We start from the raw sequence: 20,288 nt of genomic DNA on the forward strand, positions 1-20,288 counted from the left end.
CCCCAGCACTGGGCTCCGAGGGGCACTGTCAGGAGTGGCGGCTCCCCCTGCCCTCCTGGCTTACGCAGCACAGCCTTCCCCACACGTGGGCGCTGCTGCAGCGACTGAGCTCCAGGGAGAGCACAGCTTCCCTGCTCCTCTGCTTGCCACGTTCACCGCAGGAGAAGCGTGAGGAGCTTCTGTGACCTCGGCACGGAGTGTAGTCTCAGCCTTACGGAGCCCTCGGTCAGAGCTATTGAGCTAGAGCGTAACTCGGGAGCGAAACCAGACATCGAGGCCGTTAGACAGTGGCGCCGCGGGGAGCATCGCTGCTCTTGACTGCTTCTCCGCCTCGTCTGTGTCCTTGCTCGGCTTCCCTTCTCCACGAAGAGGCTCCTCCTTCGCCCGTCCGCCGGCTCGCCACCTGGTTCTGGTTTCTTCAGCTTCTGTACATCTGGAAAGCCGCCTTGGTTTCTGCAAGAGGCTCCCGCAGGGAGTGGAACCTAGGCTGCCGGGCTGTGTCTTCAGTGGTTAAAGGAGTTGTACATCTTCTGCTGTGCGGTGTCTCACGGGTTTTCAACAGTTTGAATATAGCACACCGTGGTGTGCTTTTCTTTGTTTCTTTTTTAAAGATTTATTTATTTGTTTGAAAGACAGAGTTACAGAGAGGGAGAGAGGGAGATCTTTCGTCCTCTGATTCACTCTGCAAATGGCTGCAGTGTGTCTACGGCCATACCACCCTGAATGCGCCCGATCTCGTCTGATCTTGGAAGCTAAGCAGGGTTGGGCCTGGTTAGTACTTGGATGGGAGACAAATGGCTACAGTGGCCAGAGCTGGGTTGATCCAAACCCAGGAGCCCGGAGCTTCTTCTGCGTCTCCCCCGTGGGTGCAGGGGCCCAGGGACTTGGGCCATCCTCCACAGCTTTCCCAGGCCATAGCAAAGAGCTGGATCGTAAGTGGAGCAGCCAGGACTAGACCTGGTGCCTATATGGGATGCTGGCACTGCAGGCTGTGGCTAAACCAGCTGCACCACACTTACATCTGATGTTGGTTGAGATCTTTGGACCTGTGTGTTTATAGTTTTCATCAGATTTGGAAAAATGTCAGCCATTATTTCTTCAAAAGCATTTGCTGGCTGTCCACCTCCAGCCCCTCGGGAGACTCCACAGTGACACATGTGTTAAGCCACGTAGTTAGCCCCCAGCTCACCAGGGCTATGCTTAATTTTTTTAAGATTTTTATTTATTTATTTGAAAGAGCGATCTCCCATCTGCCACTTCACTCCCAAGAGTCTGTAGCAGCAGCCAGAGCTGGGCAAGGTCAGAGCTGGGACTGGCACTCTGTGTGGTCTCCCAAGTGAGCGGGGGGTACGCGAGTGCTTGGAGCCCTCACCTCTGCCTCCCAGAGTGCGCAGCAGCAGAGCCAGGGCTTGAACACAGGCGCTCTGATGTGAGGGGAAGGTATCCCAACACCTGCCCCTCATGAATTCTTCCTGTTTCCTGCCTTAGCGAGTCCTTCATCCCTCAGTCTACGTCATTTTCGTCTTCATCTCTTGTCCCTCATCTTAAGCCAGTTCACCGACCTTGGTGGGACCGCTGTGGCACTGTTTGCAGGTTCACCGGTCTGGTCACTTGCCGAGAACGCTGGCTCACGGGATTGATTTTCCATCTGCAAGCAGCCAGGTGCACCCCCTTTCCGCGTCGGCTTCCGTGGGTTTTCTCACGGGCCTGAGCTCATCCTTACTGATGCTGCAAAACAGAAGTTCCAGGGTTTGCTCGTGGGGCTGAGTTGACCCTTCACTGCGCTCTGAACTGTGGGTGCTCGCCTGACCAGTGCTCCTCCTCAGGCAGTGGGCCTCTGTGTGTCCCACCAGGGAGACGGCAAGAGTTGGAGAAGAGATTGTGTGGATCCTTTCTTATCTCTAGTCCCAAAGAAGGGAGAAAAGAGTGACCCGCCTTCTTCGCAACTTTTCACCTCCTCCTGCAAGGCTGGGGCCCATGTGTCCAGGAGGGCGCCTCTGCCTGCCCCCAGGTGCTGGCCACCTGGGTGTTTCATGTGTCCAGGCGGCTCAGGCCCTGCGGGCCCAGCTTGAGGGACAGTGTCGCAGGGTCTGGTATCTGTTGGCAGAGCTGAAGTTTGCCCACCGTGCACCCTGCCCCTGCCATCCTCACTGTCCTCACCCTGGCAGGGGTCGTGCACGGGGTCTTCTCCCAGGCAGGCGAAGCTTTTTGGGAGTTCTGCTTCTGGGCCAGGCCGTCCCAGGGATTCTCTGCTCGTGTGCGCGTACTGAGGTGATCTGCGGACGCCCGGGGAGATGCTGGCCTTGCCGTCTCAGCCTGCGGTCCGTGCTGTCCCGTGTGCCCTCTGGAGAGGGGCCCGGCAGGAATACAATCTACCCAATCCCCACCCTGCCCCCCGCCGCTGCCGCCACTCCTCGTGCCTGCAGCATGGCCCCTGCTCTGCTTGTGTTCTGGAAGCCCTGAGTCTGGACTCCGAGCAGCATCTGTCACCACCTGGGGCTCCTGGCCGCTCTAACACTCTTCTTGATCCTTTCTGTTTCCAGGGAGGGCCCTCTCTTGGAGCCCTGGCTTGGACCTGGGTGGGGATCAGCTCTGTGCCACCTGGAGCTAGCGGCAGGGAAGGGGAGGTCCGAGCTGTGGGCAGCAGTCTCTGTGCAGCCACTTGCCCCCAGCCCCCATCACTAAGCCTCCGCCCTTGGCCCCTGCAGGTTTGTGACCCCAGATCAGAAGTACTCCATGGACAACACTCCCCACACGCCCACCCCGTTCAAGAACGCCCTGGAGAAGTATGGACCCCTGAAGCCCCTGGTATGTGGCATGGTCACCGCTGCGGGTCTCTGCCCTGGGGCCTGGGGTTCACCCAACCCCCCGACAGCTCCCGGGGCCCTTTTCCCCGAGGTCTCATCGGATTGCTCTCTTGGGAAGGGGCAGGTGGTGCCAGTTTTACAAATGGGAAACTGAGGCTGTTACGATTGGTTCTCCCCACATTTCCTGGGTGCCATCAGTGTACCGGGCAGCCCACGGCCTGTGCTGGAGACACACAGGCTCCTTAGCATGTAGGGTGGTGGATACAGACAGCGAGCACGCGATACAGCACTTTCAGCATGGTACGTGCTGGGGAGAAAGTGGACAGTACTGGCATGGAGAAGGCTGTCCTGGGGCACTGTGCGTCCTCAGAATTGTCCCTCGCCCTGGCAGGGTGGCCAGGTGTCCCCCTGGAGACAGCAGGTGTTTGGGAAGTCCCTAGAAGGGGAGAGAACAGCCTGGCTGGAGAGAGCCTCAGTCTGAACACAGCCTGCAGCAGCACCTCTGCCTTTGCCGCCCGAGTCTCCTGGGACGACCGAGGCACTGGACTGGGCTGGAGCCGATGTCGTTAGGCGGGGTTTCCAGGACCCGAGTTACCGGCTGGCGAGGTGGGGTGCTGGTTCACACTGCCGCTCCTCGCCCGACTGGAGGTGCTCGGACCGCGTGCTGTCCAGACAGCCTTGAGAGGGCATCTCGCCACCCTGGCAGCCTTAATTAAGTAGGCAGGTGTGTCTCATGATGCCGGGGGCCACACCGTTCGCTGGGGACGTGGAATTGAGCAAATCTATTAGTGAGCCTGGACTGTGGGCAGAGCCAGGCTTTTGGTCAACAGCCATGTGGCTCTGGGTCTCTGAGCCGGAGCTTCTGCCCTGCATGGATGACGGTTCTTGCCCGGGGCTAATCCCAACCCTGGCCGGCTCTCAGAGTCAAGATCAGAGCCAAGCTCGCCATCCCCTTGTCCCAGGCAGGACAGTTAATGGCCCTCAATGATGCTTGCGAGGTGACGTCCAGGCCCCAGACCACCTTCCTGGTCTGCCCAGGACTGTCCCCAGGAACAGGCTCTGTCTGGCACCAGGCAGCCTACGTGCGGGGCCTCACTCGCTCTCTCCCACCCTCGCCCCAGCCGCAGACCCCGCACCTGGAGGAGGACCTGAAGGAGGTGCTGCGCTCCGAGGCTGGCATCGAGCTCATTGTTGAGGATGACGTGAAGCCCGAGAAGCAGAAGAGGAAGCCCGGGGTGAGGGCTGCTGGCCAAGAGGGCGTGGGTCCTGGGACAGGGGGGCTGCGGTGTGCCCGGTGTCCCCCACAGTGATTACTGCTGAAACCCATCGGTGTCCTGGTGTCTCCTGCCCCTCCCCTTGCTCCCTTACCTAGCACTGTGTTTGGTCTTTGCCCAGTGGGCCCTGGGCTGCCCATAGAGGGCGGTGCTGGGATCCAGACCTTCTTAGAGTTCAGTGGGTGGAGACAGACACTACCATGGCACATGGAGGACCAGCCTGGTGTGCATGGTGTGGAGGGAGCACAGGGGAGGCCAAGGGCATCCTTCTGATGGGCAAGGCGGTCAGGAGCAGCTGGCCAGGGCCAGGCGTTTGGGCTCTGAGCAGGAGTGGGAAGGGGCAGCATCTGCAGAGGGGCAGGGCTGGTGTGAGCCCAAGCCGGCCTCCCCCTGCTGTGTTGTCTTTAGTCTCCCCTTGGCTGTGTGCTGCTCTCCTTGTGTGTGTATAGGGTGGGGGGTGTTGGGTGGGCTACAGAGGGCAGCTGGCACAGACCCCTTCCCCAAGTGGACTCAGTGCCCCATGTATGGATGGACAGAAGTTGGCCCAGGGCCTCTTGGGCTTCTCCATGGAAGTGGGGATAGTTCTGAGCCGGGGCAGCAGCTGCTTGGGGCACGGTGCTGGGTTGGGGACATTGTCTCGGAGCCCCTCCCTGGTGTCGAGCAGACCCCTGGCTGCCTTCTTGGGTGCAGGGTGAGGGTTGGGGCATTCTTTGTGCAGGCTGTTTGTGCCAGATGCGCCCCGAGGGTTGGCATGGCTGCATCACCCATCAGTGGGCCGCAGTTCTCTGTGGCACTCGGTTCAGTGCTGGGCCTGTTTGTGGGAGGGGTGTTGGTCCCTTGGGGTGAGGAGCAGGTTTCTTTGTGGGTGGAAGTCAGTGCTGTGCCCTTGCTCTCAAATCTTTCCTGGGCATAGATCGAAGGTGCTCAAGTCTCACTGGCGGAAATCCCCAGCATCCACGCCTGGCTTGGAGACCCACCTGCCACAGGGCCTTGTTTCAGGGCCATCTGTGGCTGTGGCAACCCAGGCGCTGACTTGGGGACCCCGACACCCACCCTAACCACTGCCCTTCCCCACCCCCAGCTGCGGCGGAGCCCTATCAAGAAAGTGCGGAAGTCTCTGGCTCTGGACATCGTGGACGAGGACGTGAAGCTGGTGATGTCCACAATGCCCAAGGGTCTGGCTATGGTAAGGGGTTGGCCACCCGCACCCCGGGCTGCAGAGGGCTCTGGGAGGGTGGGCTGTGTTGCTGGAACACCTTGGAAATTGTGACATGGGTCTCCAGTGTCTTCCCTTGCATTCTGCTCGTGGGGTGGCCGCAGAGATAGTTGCCAGGGTGCCTTGAGGCACAGCCAGTTTTTGGGGGCACACCAGCCCTGGGATGAGGCCAGCTAGCTCCTAGGCTAGCGTGCTCACTGAGCGAGGAGCCCTGGTCACCAGAGCGGTTGCTGCCTGTGCTGAGTAGGGTCCCCAGATCTGTGCTATGCTGCCGATCCCTTGCAGCCAACAATGGGATGAGCCCCGCTTGCGCCAGTGCCCAGGAGAGAAGCAGTGAACGGGGAAAGGGGGCTCATGGGCTCTCAGGGTCCTCGTGTAAAGACCTCACTGTGGCTGGGCAGCCCAGCCAGGCAGGGGTCCTAGCACCCTCCAGCCAGACCCACCTCTGCCCCGGGCATGGGAAATCACTGCCACAAAGCACATTGCAGCACGTGGTGGCGAGCACAGACTTGGAGTTGGGTGGGCGTGGATTTGAGTCCTGACGCCCCGCTTGCTCCCTGGGATCTGCTTCCCTGAGTGCTGTCAGGAGGGCAGAGCCCAGCGGGAGGTGCGTGGTCCAGCCCCATCGCCACATGCGGGTCGCAGAGATGGTGGGGAGCTTTCCTGGCACCAGGGAGGCTGGAGATGCCCTGGCTGTGCCCGCGGCTGTGAGATGGGCCCTTTCCAGCCCCTTCCCCTCACCAAAGAGGCTTAGAGAAGTGAGGTCCCACCCAGCAGCTCTGGAGCCAGAGGGGGCTGGGATCGGATTGCACTTTGCTCCTTCCTGCTGAGCACTCCTGGCCAAATGGGGACTTGGGCTTGGTTTTGATTTCAGCCGACCAGCGCCCCCTCCGGCTCTGCCAGCCACGTCCTGTCTGGAGTCAAAGAGGACAACAGCCTGCTCAACCAGGGCTTCCTCCAGGCCAAGCCCGAGAAGGCGGGGCCGGCCCCGAAGCCCAGAGGCCACTTTGTGGCACCTGCTCCCGTGAGTGCTCACCTGGGGGCCCTGGCACAGGCTGCTCCCTGTGCCCCCGTGCTCTTCATGCCACTTCCTGGGGGAAGCCTCCCCCGACTCCATGCCCTAGACAGAGCTCCATCCCCCAGCCCCCCTTGTGGCCGGGGTCTCTGGTGACTAAGCTGTAATGTCTATATTTGGATCACTCACCATGTCTGGCCTCGGGCATGCTGGCCCTGCTGTTTGCCTGCCAGCCAGTGGCTTCTCCTGAGGTTGCTGCCACCCTGGGGCGTGACAGGGTTTGGGCTCCTGGTCCAGCCTCCTTCTTAAGAGTTGGGGAGGGCCCCACAGATGGGGCGTGGCTTCTCCAGAGCCACCCAGGAAGGCAGGAACAGTGCAGGGGGCTTCTGGCTTGGTGCTAGGAGGAGCTCATAGACATGCCCCACCCCATCCCTGCCTGGGACCTTCAGGGTCTCCCTGGGACGTGCTGTCCCTTCCCTGCCTGGTGGTGACTCTTACCTCTCCCCAGATGACCAGCGCCTGGAAGACGGTAGCCTGCGGGGGCACCAGGGACCAGCTGTTCATGCAGGAGAAAGCCCGGCAGCTCCTGGGCCGCCTGAAGCCCAGCCATACGTCTCGGACCCTCATCCTGTCCTGAGGGCTGGGGGCCGTGAGCCGCTCTCGTGTTTACAGGGGATGGGGACACAGGGGTACAAATGTGAGAGTCACCCTCAGGTGCTGCCAGCCCCTCCCCAGACTGCTCAGGTGGGGGCAGAAGGGCCACACACTGCAAGTGCAGCTGCGGGCGGCTCCTGGTGCTAACAGAACAAAGTCCCACTCCGGGGCCTGCCTGTCCCCTCCCCAGTGTCCCAGGGAGTCCGGGTCTGGCCTGGCCTCATCTCAGAACCCTGCTCAGGGCAGGGAATGTGGCCGGGCGCTCCTTTCCTCATTCAGCCTTTGTTTCATTTCATTGAAAGAATAAACTAGTTTGTTTCCGTGTGCAGCCGCTCTTCCCCCAAGGGAACATCTCTGGGGACAAGAGCTTCCGCCTCCTGCATCTTGTCTGGCCCTGGTCTCCGCTGAGCTGCCTCCATGTCAGATTGGTGAACAAGGAGGCGTGGTGGACAGCTGGGCAGAGCCTTTCAGCCATGGTGGCCCGAGGCTGAGCAGGAGTCAGGACAGGCCCGGTGGCTCTACACTCCTTGAGCGTGGCACCAATTGGAGCCTGGCCTGCGTCCTGCCCTGCACCCAGTGGTACTTGGCTGGTCATTGACGTTACTGGCACTGGAGAAGGGGCAGGTGGCAGGCCGCAGGTTACATCAGGGTGTTGCTTTTTATTTTATTATTTAAAATATTTATTTATTTACTTGAAAGAGTTACACAGAGAGAGAGAGAGAGAGAGAGGTCTTCTATCTGCTGGTTCACTCCCCAGATGGCTGCAACAGCTGGAGCTGTGCCGATCCGAAGCCAGGAGCCAGGAGCTTCTGGGTCTCCCACACAGGTGCAGGGACCCAAGGACTTGGGCCACCTTCACTGCTTTCACTGACCATAGCAGAGAGCTGGATCGGAAGTGGAGCAGCTGGGACTCAAACCAGTGTCTATATAGGATGTCGGTACCGCAGGCGACAGCTTTACCTGCTCTGCCACAGTGCCGTCCCCTGGGTGTTGCTTTTTAGCTGTGGGATATCCCTGCATGGCTATCCCTGGGGCAGGTCCACACCCATACCTGGCTGCAGGACCTCCTCCCCAGGGGAGCCTGGAGGGCACATCCGGCCTGTGCTGGGACATGGGGCAGTCTATAGAGAGGATGGAGTTGGAACACCAGAGTTCTTGTCTTGGTCCTCAGACACGCCCTGCTGAGCTCTCAAGTGGGGATCCATCACAGACCCCCTGTATAGCCATAGCCCCTCAGGCTGGGCGGAGCCTGGTTGTGTCCTAGCTCCAGGGGGAGGTAGGAAGGGCCTGGGCTCCGCCCCCAGCACCTGGGGCTGAGATGGCTGCTCTGGTTGGAGCCAGTGCTGGGCCACATCTGCCTCAATTCCCCTACCCTCCCCCCACCCCCTGCGGTGCTTTTGTCCTTTGTCCCCCTGAAAGCCACCTCCTCCCAGCTTCCCTGCTGGTCGGTAGGATCCGGTCTCTGACCCTGGCTACACAGGACTGTCCGTGGATGGGAGACCCCTGCCCCCCACCTCATGCAGGGGATGGGGGTGAAGGCTTGTAGAACATTCTCTAACCCTGTGGTCGCCTGCCCCTGACTGAGGGTGCAGATTCCTGTGCCCTTTGGCCGGGGAGTGAGTCTGGAAGCAGGTGGTCTGCAGCCCTCACTTAAGAACTGGCCGGTGATGCCCCAGCACCTTCCTGCCAGCCCTGCCCCTCGTCTTTCCCAGGTGCTATCCTGAGACCCTGCAGACGCTCACTGCACCATTCCCGTGGGCTCTGCAGCCTCCCTCAACACTGAGGGTCTTTCCAGCCCCCCGTCCTCCCTTGTCGCTCCCGCCTGCCCATGCCAGCCTGGCTCTGGTGCTCAAGGTAGAAGAGAAACCAAACACCGAAAGCAAGTCTCGAGAGGCCAGGGATGAAACCACAACACGGCACACCAGAGGTGGCAGCAGCTGGGCCACAGGGAGGGGGGCGGGTGTCCACCACAGAGAGAGGGGAGGAGACAGGCATGACAGGGTTTGACAGCCCTTGACACCATGGCGACGGGCAAGGGGAGCTCACCTGGGAAGGACCCTGGTGGCCACAGGAAGTGCTGAGGGAGGGCTACCTGTGGGTTCGTTGTACCAGGAGGCTCAACAGCCATGGGAGCACTGGGTCACTGGGTTGACGGAGCGGGGGTGAGCACAGGGAGGCAGCCTAGATCTGTGCAGAGGGCCTGGTGCAGGAGTCGGAGTGCTGGGGTCCCTGGTGGATTGGCAGGTGCAAGGGAAGGGTGTGGCTTAGGGTCCCTAGATACAGAGGCTGTGGTAGGTCATTGCAGGGCTGTGCCCATGGAGTTACTGCCCCGAGCATCCGGGAGTGGGCCCTGTGGTTTGCTGTGTTGTGGGAGATGAGAACTTCAGCTGTCCCCAGGTTCAGATCCGGGCAGGTGAGTGAGGCCATCCCAAGCCACCCCGCCTCACCGATGTGGCCTAGCTCAGAGCACCTGTCCCTGCATCACAGACTCAGCAGGACTGGCCAGTATCCTTGTGAGCCGCTGGGTCTCCGGTTATTTGTTACTGAGCAGGAGCCGAGTGCGAGGGAACGGGGACGTGGGTTACTGTGGTCCAGGTAAAAGTGGTCAGTGAGGACAGGGCAGGGGCAAAGAGGCCACAGGTGGTGGCGTGAGCCTGGGTTTGGGCCAGCGCAGAGCTGGAGAAGCAGGCTCAGCACCCCAGAGATCTCTTCAAGTGGAAGGAAGTGTTTTTTTCTTTTTTTTTAAAAAAAAGATTTAATTTGAAGCCGGAGCCGTGGCTTAACAGGCTAATCCTGCACCTTGTGGCGCCGGCACACCAGGTTCTAGTCCCGGTTGGGGCGCCGAATTCTATTCCGGTTGCCCCTCTTCCAGGCCAGCTCTCTGCTATGGCCCGGGAAGGCAGTGGAGGATGGCTCAAGTGCTTGGGCCCTGCACCCGCATGGGAGACTAGAAGTACCTGGCTCCTGGCTTCGGATCAGTGAGATGAGCTGGCCGCAGCAGCCATTGGAGGGTGAACCAACGGCAAAAAGGAAGACCTTTCTCTCTGTCTCTCTCTCTCACTATCCACTCTGCCTGTCAAAATAAAAAAATAATAATAATAAAAAAAGATTTAATTTGAAAGAGTTAGAGAGGCAGAGAGAGAGGTCTTCCATCTGCTGGTTCATTCCCCAGGTGTCCGCAGCGGCTGGAGCTGTGCCAATCCGAAGCCAGGAACTTCTTCTGGGTCTCCCATGTGTGTAAGGGCCCAAGGACTTGGGCCATTTTCCATTGCTTTCCAAGGCCACAGCAGAGAGCTGATTTGAAAGTGTAGCGGCTGGCTGGCGCCGCGGCTCAATAGGCTAATCCTCCGCCTTGCGGCGCCGGTACACCGGATTCTGTCCCGGTTGCCCCTCTTCCAGGCCAGCTCTCTGCTGTGGCCCAGGAGTGCAGTGGAGGATGGCCCAAGTGCTTGGGCCCTGCACCCCATGGGAGACCAGGAGAAGCACCCGGCTCCTGGCTTCGGGTCAGCGCGGTGTGCCGGCTGCAGTGCGCCGGCCATGGCTGCCACTGGAGGGTGAACCAACGGCAAAGGAAGACCTTTCTGTCTCTCTCACTGTCCACTCTGCCTTTCAAAAAAAAAAAAAAAGTGGAGCAGCTGGGACTGGAATCGGCAGCCATATGTGATGCTGGCACTGCAGGCGGCGGCTTTCCCCACTGCGCCACAGCGCCGGCCCCAGGGTTTGTTCTTGGCTGGGCAGAGCTGGGAGTGGACAGTGGGGGAGGCATTGTTGATGCCTGAGGTATTGCTCTGCCGTGTCTTCTATGGAGTTTGATGCTGGTTTGTGTTGTTATCTAAGGTGCTTTTGCTGGGTGTCTTTAAAAATTTGATTTGTTTTGAGGAAGAAGAGCTCTTCATTCTGCTAGTTCACTCCCCACGGCAGCCAGGAGTTTCTTCTGGGTCTGCCACGTGTTTTCAGGGGCCAAGCATGTTGACCATCTTCTGCTTTCCCAGGCACATTAGCAGGGAGCTGGATCAGAAGTGGAGCAAAGCTGGGAATTCAGCTGGCGCCCATATGGGATGCCGGTGTTGCAGGTAGAGGCATACCTGCTATGCCACAACACTGGCCCCCATTTGCTTTTTAAAAATTTTTTTATGTATGTATATACATATTTAATTTGAAAGGCAGCGAGACAGAGCTCCATCTGGTGGTTCACTCCCTAAATAACCACAACAGCCTGGGCTGGGCCAGGATGAATCCAGGAGCTTAGAACTCAGTCCAGGGCTGTTATGTGCAGCATGGACCCAAATGGTTGAGCCATCAGCTGCTTCCCATGGTGCGTTTTAGCAGGCTGGTGGTGAGGAGCAGAGCTAGGACAGAGCCAGGCACTCTAATAAGGTGTCTGGGTATTCCAAGTGGTATTTTTTTTTTTTTTAATATTTGATTTATTTGAGGTAGAGTTATAGACACAGGGAGAGAGAAAAGTCTTCCATCCATTGATTCACTCCCCAGGTGGCTGCAACAGCTGGGCTAATCTGAAGCCAGTAGCTTCTTCCGAGTCTCCCACACGGGTGCAGGGGCCCAAGCACTTGGGCCATCTACTGCTTTTCCAGGCCATAGCAGAGAGCTGGATTGGAAGAGGAGCAGCTGGGACTAGAACTGGTGCCCGTATGGAATGTTGGCACCATAGTCAGAGGCTTAGCCCACTGCGCCACGCGCTGGCCCCCCAGGTGGCACCTTCACTGTTCCGCCAAACGTTTGTGCTGGTCAGTGCCAGGCCTTTCTCTGTGAGGCTGAGTAATAGTCCGCTGCATGTATGTAGCACACCTCTCCTGTCCAGTGTCAGTGGCTTCCACCATGATACTGCCGTGAACCTGGGTGTACAGATTCTTGGGAGCCCTGCTGTCAGTTGCTTTGGAACTCAAAAGTGAGACTGAGGAGTCCTGAGTCTCTGTTTATATTTTCAGTTGTTTATATTGTGTTTCAATTAGATTTTTGGTATTGTCACAAAAAGCTGTATGCTGGGCTGATAAAAGCTTTTTCAGGTTGGTGCTCTCTGTTGCCACCTGGTGGCCGTTAGTGTGCTTGCAGCAGCTGGGAACAAGGGCTTAGCAAGTCCTTGAAGCCTTTGCCCCTTCTTCGGCAACTTCATCAGGCAGTTTCGCCCCCCTCCTCCCCCAGGTGTATTTTATTTATCTGAAAAGCAGAGTTAGGCAGAGAGAGGCCTTCCATCTGCTGTTCACTCCCCAAATGGCTGCCACGGCCAGAGCTGGGCCAATCGGAAGCCAGGAGCTTCTTCCGTGTCTCCCACCTGGGTGCAGGGGCCCAAGCACTTGGGCCGTCTTGGCTGCTTTCCCAGGCCATAGCAGGGAGCTGGATGGGGAGTGGGGCAGCTGGGGCTTGAGCCGGTGCCCATGCAGGATGCGGGCGCTGCAGGCGGGGCCTTTAACGCGCTGGTCCCGCGCGGCCGCCTCAGGCAGTTTTCCCGCCTTGGAGAGGGGGCGCTGTGACTGGCAGCCAGCTCCTGGGGAAGAGCCCCTTCCTTGTAATAACAAAAGCCACACAAGTGGGAAGCTGGTTTGTGAGGAGAGGTGGACGGGTCAGGAATGGGCCAGGGATGGTCTAGAGGCTGAACCGGCGCTCTCAGTCGGTTCCGCAGCCCCGCTGTCTCCAGTCCCACGGCCGTGACTGAAGCTCTCGGAGATGAGCTGTGTGTCCCCACCTTTGGCCAGGTGAGTGTCGGTGCGCTCGGAACCCGGCTTCTCTCTGATGCAGACCGGCTGACCAGTGCCAGCACAGAGCCTGGGTCCCAAGAGCCCCTCAGAAAGGAGACTTGAGAGGATGCTCCCCCCACCACCACCACCACAATAGTCCCGCCCCCTGCCCGGTAAGGCTCGGTACATAGTAGGTGCCCAATAAATGCCTCATGTCACCATGAAGTGACAGGGCTGAGAGAGAAGTTGAGGGCAGCTAGGGCCAGAGGGGTGGGGGGATTTCATATCCTGTTTATTCGAAAGGCAGAACGATGGGGGGCTCCCATCCACTGGTTCACTCCTCAAATGCTCATGACAGCCGGGTCAGGCTGATGCCAGGAGCTCCGTCTGGATCGCCCATGTGGCTGGCAGGGGCCCGAGTACCTGAGCCTTCCCCTGCTGCCTGCCGGGTGCACAGCAGCAGACAGCTGGGATTTGAAGCAGGCTCAAACCCAGGCTCTCGCGGGAGGAATGCAGGCATCTGCACACACACCCATCCCCCAAGCTGTGACTTTATTTATTTGAGAGACTGCTCCTGTTCGCTGGGCTGCTCTCCAAATGCCTGGAATAGCTCGGGTTGGGCTGGGCTGGAGCTGGGAGCCAGGAGCTCAATCCAGGTCTCCATGTTGGTGGCTGGGACCCGGCCGTTAGCCATCACTGCTGCTTCCTGAGGTCCCCGTTGGTGAGACCTGGGGCTCCCACAACTGCTGCAGAGTGGTAGGGTGAGGGACCTGGGGTCCACGGCCCCGGTGACCATGCTGTGACTCGATGGTTCCCCAGGCTCGGGGCGCTTGTGGGTTCCAGTGCACCCTCCTGGGCTCTCTGCAGCTCTGGGTAAAGCTCCCACTTTGGACCTGGTTGGTATCACCAAGGAACTGGGCCGTCAGCAATGGAGTGGGGGAGGCTCCTTCAGCTTTCAGAGCTGTGGAAGAGGTGGGCGAGAACACTGAGACCAAACGGGGCTTTTATTATGTTCTCGCAAGAAACTGCCCCAGCCCTTCCTTCTGCACCGTGCAGGGAGGTCCTGCAGAGGGGAGTGAGCGTCCATTTTCAGTGGAGTGCTTCAGGTCAGCACTGGATCCCTCTCCTGGGCTTGGAGGCCAGCACTTTACTGTGCCCTGTTCCGTGTCATTGCCTGCGCTCTGGTTACCAGCCAGGGAAGGCGTGGGAGACAGGTGGAAAGCATGAGATCGAGGTTCATGTGTGAACTTGCTGTGGGAGTACAGCGTGCAGACAGCGTCCCGGGCGTGCAGCTGGGGGAATTTCCAGGGCACACCGTGGCCTGAATCCAGCACCTGCCGCGGGCACCGCACCCTGACTTCAGACCCCATGGGTGCATCTTCTTCCTTAAACGTTGTGTAAGCGGACTTCACTTTACGTGAGCCTCACCTGGAGTGATCTGAGTAGTGCTAGTTGATCATTTGCACAACTGTCCACTTGATTTTAACTGACGAATAACCGTTTTCTGTATTTACGGGCCATGAAGTGAGGCTTTATGCATGCATGGTAGAATAATTTAAATGAGCTAACATCTGGCACCTCATTTGTGTGTATGTGTGGTGAGAGCATTTAGAATCTAACCTTTTCTCGGCCGGCGCCTCGGCTCAATAGGCTAATCCTCCGCCTAGCGGCGCCGGCACACCAGGTTCTAGTCCCGGTCGGGGCGCTGGATTCTGTCCCGGTTGCCCCTCTTCCAGGCCAGCTCTCTGCTATGGCCCGGGAAGGCAGTGGAGGATGGCCCAGGTCCTCGGGCCCTGCACCCGCACAGGAGACCAGGAGAAGCACCTGGCTCCTGCCTTCAGAACAGCGCGGTGTGCTGGCCACAGCGCGCCAGCTATGGCGGCCATTGGAGGGTGAACCAATGGCAAAAGGAAGACCTTTCTCTCTGTCTCTCTCTCACTGTCCACTCTGCCTGTCAAAAAAAAGTAAAAAAGGAAAAAAAAAAAAAAGAATCTAACCTTTTCTCAGCGTTGCCTAGGATTGCGTTGTGTGACTTTTCCCCGATTTGCCCGTGCTAAGGACGCGTGGACTGTGGCTAGTCTGCCGATGTGAACGTGTCAGCCTCCTACGTGGTGAGCTCGTGTGCGTTCTGGGCTGTACAGCTCTGGAAGCAGACTTCTGGGGATGTGTTCAACCTGAGCGGCATGACCACTTGCTCCTTCACAGCTCTGTGACCATGGCAAGCTGCTTAGCTTCTGAGTCTTTGTTTATTTTATGATTTTACTTTTTTGAGTTAAAAAAAAAAAAAAACTACTTGAGAGGCAGAGACAGAGAGATCCCATCTGCTGGTCTCTCCAGATAGCCCCAAAGGCTGGTCTCCCATGTGGGTGTCGGGAGCCCACTTAGGTGAGCCATCCCTGCTGCCTCCCAGGGTGTGCATTAGCAGGAAGCTGGAGCTGGGATCGAACCCAGGCACCCTGATGGGGGACACAGGCCAGCCCCTGAGGCTCACTGCTCGTGCCTGTGTGCGGGACATGGAGTGTTGGTCCGTCAGCGGCGGGGCCGGGCTGCGGCTCCAGCCCTCCTGCACCATTCTTTGATGAAAGCACAGATTCCGCGCCTTCTCCTCTGCTTCCCTCCCCTTCCCTGGCTCCCTCTCAGCATGAACTGGGACGCCTTGCCCGCTGCCGCTCCCCCAGCCTGGGCCAGCTCCCCTTGTGGTTCAGCTCCGGGTGGGACCTCAGCATTTGCATGCTGTGGTCACCGTTACTGCTGGGATTTTTTATGATCGTTTTCCTGGACGCAGGCCAGAAAGAAGAAAGAGGGGCGAGAATAGCCGCTGACGTCCCGCTCGGGAGTGTAGCACACATGTCCCCTCCCCTGGGCCTTTCCCCGGCTCTCCAGACAGGAGTTTTATGCCCTGTTCTGGAAACACCTGGAGGCGATCTATGAGTGTGAACAGGAAGCCTTGCCCACAGCGGGCTCTGTAAGACACAGCTGACTTCTATCAGGGTGTACTGGCAGGTGCAGCGTTGTGCCAAGGATTCTGAAGGTGTTGTCCCAGCTCAGGAAACAGTGTCTGATTAGTTAGGTCACATGGCACTCATGTTAGCTGTTTGCTATCTCTGCTTCTATAGTTTTGGCTATTATTGGTTGGAATGAATGTATATTTTATTTAGGGACTTAAGATGCTTTTTAAAAAATTTTTTTTCCTTAGCTTTTTTTTTCTTTTTAAGGTTTTATTTGTTTGTTTGAGAGGCAGGGTTACAGAGAAAGGGAGAGACAGAGAGAGGTCTTCCGTTCACTGGTTCACTCCTAAATGGTTGCAACAGCCAGAGCTGCACTGATCCAAAGCCAGGAGCCAGGAGCTTCTTCTGGTTCTCCCATGCAGCTGCAGGGGCCCAAGCACTGGGGCTATCTTCCACTTTCCCAGGCCATCAGAAAGGAGCTGAATCGGAAGTAGAGCAGTCAGGACTCGAAATGGCGCCCATATGGGATGCTGGCACTGCAGGTGGAGGTTTAACCGATCCCAAATGAAATATTTTTTAATGTCCTAGAAATTCCTTTAGATTATGAAGAGCATAAGTGGATGAAACTCAGGGTTGACACTCTTTTTTTTAAGATTTATTTATTTGAAAGAGCTACAGAGAGAGGTAGAGACAGAGAGAGAGAGGAGGGGGAGGTCTTTCATCCGCTGGTTCACTCCCCAGATAGCCGCAACAGCCAGAGCTGCGCCGATCTGGAGCCAGGAGCTTCTTCTGGGTCTCCCACATGGGTGCAGGGGCCCAGGGACTTGGGCCCTCTTCCACTGCTTTCCCAGGCCACAGCAGAGAGCTGGATCGGAAGAGGAGCAGCCAGGACTAGAACCGACGCCCATATGGGATGCCAGCACTTCAGGTCAGGGCTTTAACCCGCTGCACCACAGCGCTGCCCCCCCCCCAAAGTGAAATATTTTTATATTAATATGATTTGTGGATGTATTTTGGATTGATTTATACCATTTAATTCTGCGTTTTTATTATTCTTTTTTGGTTGAATTTATAAAGTTTTCTGTCATCTCCTGGTCTCTTTTCTCCTCTTGCCTGGTTTGGAAAACGTAAAATACTTTATTTTAGAGACTATAGCATTTTAGTAGACATATTTGTTCAGTGTTTCTATTCTGAGCAAAGCCTTCTCCAACCTTTTATTATTTTAAATGCAGAACTGATTATCTCATTGGTTGGTTGTTCACCTGTTTTCTACACTTGCTTGCTCGTCATTGTCTCTCTTACTCCTTACCGTGTTCTTGCTGAGTAAGACCGCCGTCATAGCAGCAGGGAGCTTTGGCTGAGGCTTCCCTAGGCGTCCGACGTATGTTTGTGGATGTGTCACCCCCGCTTGTGGGTGAAGAATCCGCAGAGACGTCTGGGAGCCGGCAGGTGGTCAGGTGGTTATCCCGCCCCGCACAGGACGGCTCCAGAGTCCATTCTTGTCTCCACCATGGTGCCTTTCACTCTGCGTCACATTTCTCATTCTGAAATCACTTCAGAAGCTTTGCAACGATAGAGTGAGGCGTTCCCAGATACCCTTCCTCCAGCCTCCCACAATGTTAACATCTTTAAAAACCACGGCGTCTTTATCAAAGCTGAGATTCAGACTGGTACAGTATTAACTCAACCTCAACATTTGTATGGACTTCACCACTTCCGTGAATGTCTTCTCCATTCCCAGAATTCCATATTGCGTTTACTAAATGTACAGAGAGAACAGCAAGATGGCAGATTTGTATAAAAGAGTAAATTTGCCCGCCACCTGGCTGCGACGGTGGTTACGTCCTGACCTGGCTGGTTCATTCACGACTCAAGCCAGACTTCTCTTGTCCTGCTCCTGTTGGCCCCGTAGGTTGTAGGCACACGAGCATGCCCTCCACGTCTCCCTTTGTTTTGCCTCTGTGGCAATTCTCTAGTTTGTTTATTAGTCGTCTGGTTTCTAAGGCCAACACTCAGAACTCCTTCATAAGAATTTCCTTCCCCGAGAAGTCTTTCAATGCTTTGAGGAAACAGGGGAAGGGATCAAGGGCAGTGGGTTACAGGGACTTAAGGGACATAGTGGCCAGGATTTCCTTATGAAAAGACTCCATCAGACTTCAGGATTCTACCTTCTAATTTCTTTTTTTCTTTTAAATATTTATTTATTTGAAAGGCAGAGTTACAGAGAGGCAAACAGAGAGAGAGAGAGAGGTCTTCCATCTGCTGGTTCACAGATGGCCCACATTGATTGGAGCTGCACCGATCCGAAGCCAGGAGCTTCTTCTGGGTCTCCCAACTGGGTGCATGGGCCCAAGCACTTGGGCCATCTTCTGCTGCTTTCCAAGGTCATAGCAGAGAGCTGGATTGGAAGTGGAGCAGCCGGGACTCGAACCACCGCTCGTATGGGATGCCGGCACTGTAGGCAGTGACTTAACCCACTACGTCACAGTGCCAGCCAGCTCCTACCTTCTGTTTTTTAAAAATACGTATTTGGGGGGTGAGCATTTGGCCCAGTGACCACATTAGAGTCCCTGGGTTCCTGCCAATGCAGACGCTGGGTGGCAGTAGTGAGTTCAAGTGGTTGGGTCCCTGCCACCCTTGCTGGGGACATGGACTGAGTTCCCAGCTCCTGCTTTGGCCCGGCTCAGCCCTGGCTGTTATTGGTTTGGGAGTGAACCAGAGGATTGGGAGATGTCTCTTTCTGTGTATTTACACACGTACATACATAAATAATGTATTTAGTTTTCCGCCAGATAACCCTTTCCCATGTATTCACACACCAAAGGTGCTGGAGGAGGAACAGACAGGAGGGGTCTCTGTCTTCCCGGGGACGGCTGCTGTCAGTTTCCGGTGAGGAGCTCAGGGAAGCCCTCTGTAAGGGGAGCCCATGGCAAACGTTTTAGACCCCTCTTCTGATGTGTGCTTGGAGAGAAAGCCCAGGCAAGCACAAGCACACCGTGCGTGCTCCCCACAGCTCCACAGAAACGGTGGCCGAGCAGGCGGACTGCTCCAGACATGGCTGCCATCTCAAGCCACACCCAGCCCTCCGCCTGTTCCTGCAGTTTCGTTGGAACCTGCCTTCACTGGTTTGCCTGCCACCTGTGGCTGCTTTCGTGTGGCAATGGCGGGGCCCAGTAGTTGCCACTGATACCACGTGGATGGCAAATCCTAAAATGCTTGCTCTCTGGCCCTTCACCGAAAACGTGTGCTGACCTCTGAGTTAAGCAGTAGGCCTTAGCCTTGCCAGGGCCGTGCAGCCAGCGCTTCCTTGCGGGGTTTCAGGGTCGTGCCCGATTTCATGGCGTGGCCGCCCCGGACCCTCCTGACCGAGCTGTTCTGATCTGCTGACGGCGTTGCGTGAGTCCCCCGTACCTGCTCGCTTTCCACGTGTGTGGATACGTGACGATGCTTCTGAAAGCTCATGGAAAATGGAATTAAAAGATAAGCTTGTTTTGGAGCAAAAGGTTTTTGAAATCCAGGCATAGTTTTTCCCTAATACACATTTTCCATGAACTTTGTGAAGCCCCTTCGTATTTATAAGACAAAATCCTAGGAGTGGACTCACCCAGTCCAACACTAGGTGCATGGATCACTTCACAGCTGTCACGGGACTGCCCCCAGGGAGGGGGTGTCGCCTTCCATCCTGCCCGTGCTCTCCCAGGGCCCATTTCACCCCACCTCTGCCTGCAGCATATTTTGAAGCCTTTGGCTCTTTGCCAATATGCTAGGTGACCAAAGGAAAGATCGCCAGGGTGGAGCACTTTGCATGCCCTTTATTCCAAGGAGTTGCATATCATCGCTGTGCGTGTGACAAGTGCCTGATCCTTCCTTCCCGGGCACCTTACTGTCCTGGTCTGAGGATCTTCTGGGGGTTGGTCTCTTTCTCTGACTCTCTCGCATCACTTTCACAAACCAGCTTTTGTGGGACAAAAGTCTTCAGGACAAACATCGGGTGGCAGTTAGCGCCGTCGACATTCCAGATGTCAGAGTTGGAAAGCCAGGGGGAGACATGCAGGGGGTCGTCTTCCTGCCGTGGGCCTGGGAGACCGCCTTTCAGAGGGCTCAAGTTGTCGTCTTCCTCCAGGGAGCTTCTGTTGGCACAGGAAGCCTCGTGCTCCTCTAGCTTTCTGATGGGGACCACGTGGCAGGCGTTGTATTTGCAGCTGGCCATCTTTTTGGCTTTTTTTGGGTTCTTTCTCCTGCATGATGCCAGGTGGTACTGGAATCTGCTGAGGGGAATCCGGTGGTGCGGATTGTAAGGGCAAATTTCTAAGGCTTCTGGCTCCATGAGGAATTGTTCTCAAAGCACAGTGTCTTCACTGCCCGGAGTCTAAGGGAAGTGTCCCCCAAGGAAGAGTCCTCCTGTGAGAAGGATGGAGTCGTCCTCTGCCCACTGTTGGACCTTGGGACTTTGTGGGCAACACTCTGGACCACGAGTGGCAGGTTAGGAGAGGCACCAGTGGTTGTCGGAAGCAGCTATGCAGAGACCAGAGCCAGCCAATGGCACTTGACACAGAAGAACTCTATGGAGCAGGTGTAAGAGCCAGAACACCATCTCAGCTGCACAGGGAGGTGAAGGAGATAGGCACCCACCCCCGGCCCGGACTGGCAGAGACATGCTGTGTGATGTCAGGGCCGGTCA

General features: G+C 56.9%; 2 protein-coding genes across 2 annotated transcripts in view; one reads left to right on the forward strand and one right to left on the reverse strand.

Annotated features, from left to right (window-relative positions):
• Window positions 1–7,323, forward strand: part of MYBL2 (MYB proto-oncogene like 2) — a 30,295-nt gene extending 22,972 nt beyond the window's left edge. The window contains exons 10-14 of the mRNA XM_062204232.1: window positions 2,709–2,808; window positions 3,929–4,042; window positions 5,163–5,267; window positions 6,172–6,321; window positions 6,821–7,323. Coding sequence (XP_062060216.1) covers window positions 2,709–2,808; window positions 3,929–4,042; window positions 5,163–5,267; window positions 6,172–6,321; window positions 6,821–6,949 — 598 coding nt within the window. The 3' untranslated portion in view covers window positions 6,950–7,323. The remainder of the gene's footprint in view (window positions 1–2,708; window positions 2,809–3,928; window positions 4,043–5,162; window positions 5,268–6,171; window positions 6,322–6,820) is intronic.
• A 12,164-nt stretch (window positions 7,324–19,487) lies between these two features.
• On the reverse strand, window positions 19,488–19,934 carry GTSF1L (gametocyte specific factor 1 like). The gene is made up of 2 exons (XM_062202362.1): window positions 19,656–19,934; window positions 19,488–19,580 (listed from the first exon to the last, which is right to left on the reverse strand). Exons 1-2 carry the CDS (start codon window positions 19,932–19,934, stop codon window positions 19,488–19,490), a joined length of 372 nt encoding a protein of 123 aa, XP_062058346.1.
• Window positions 19,935–20,288: the final 354 nt, after the last annotated feature.

This window comes from Lepus europaeus, chromosome 10 (assembly GCF_033115175.1).
Source record: "Lepus europaeus isolate LE1 chromosome 10, mLepTim1.pri, whole genome shotgun sequence".
NCBI lineage: Eukaryota > Metazoa > Chordata > Mammalia > Lagomorpha > Leporidae > Lepus > Lepus europaeus.

Bases quoted from the DNA above. Each gene is read 5' to 3' on its own strand.
- GTSF1L (XM_062202362.1), bottom strand. From the start codon at position 19,934: ATGGAGCCAGAAGCCTTAGAAATTTGCCCTTACAATCCGCACCACCGG. The intron at 19,581-19,655 runs GTCTCCCCCTGG...TTTGTCCTGAAG, and splicing joins AGGAAGACGACCCCCTGCAT to ACTTTTGTCCCACAAAAGCT.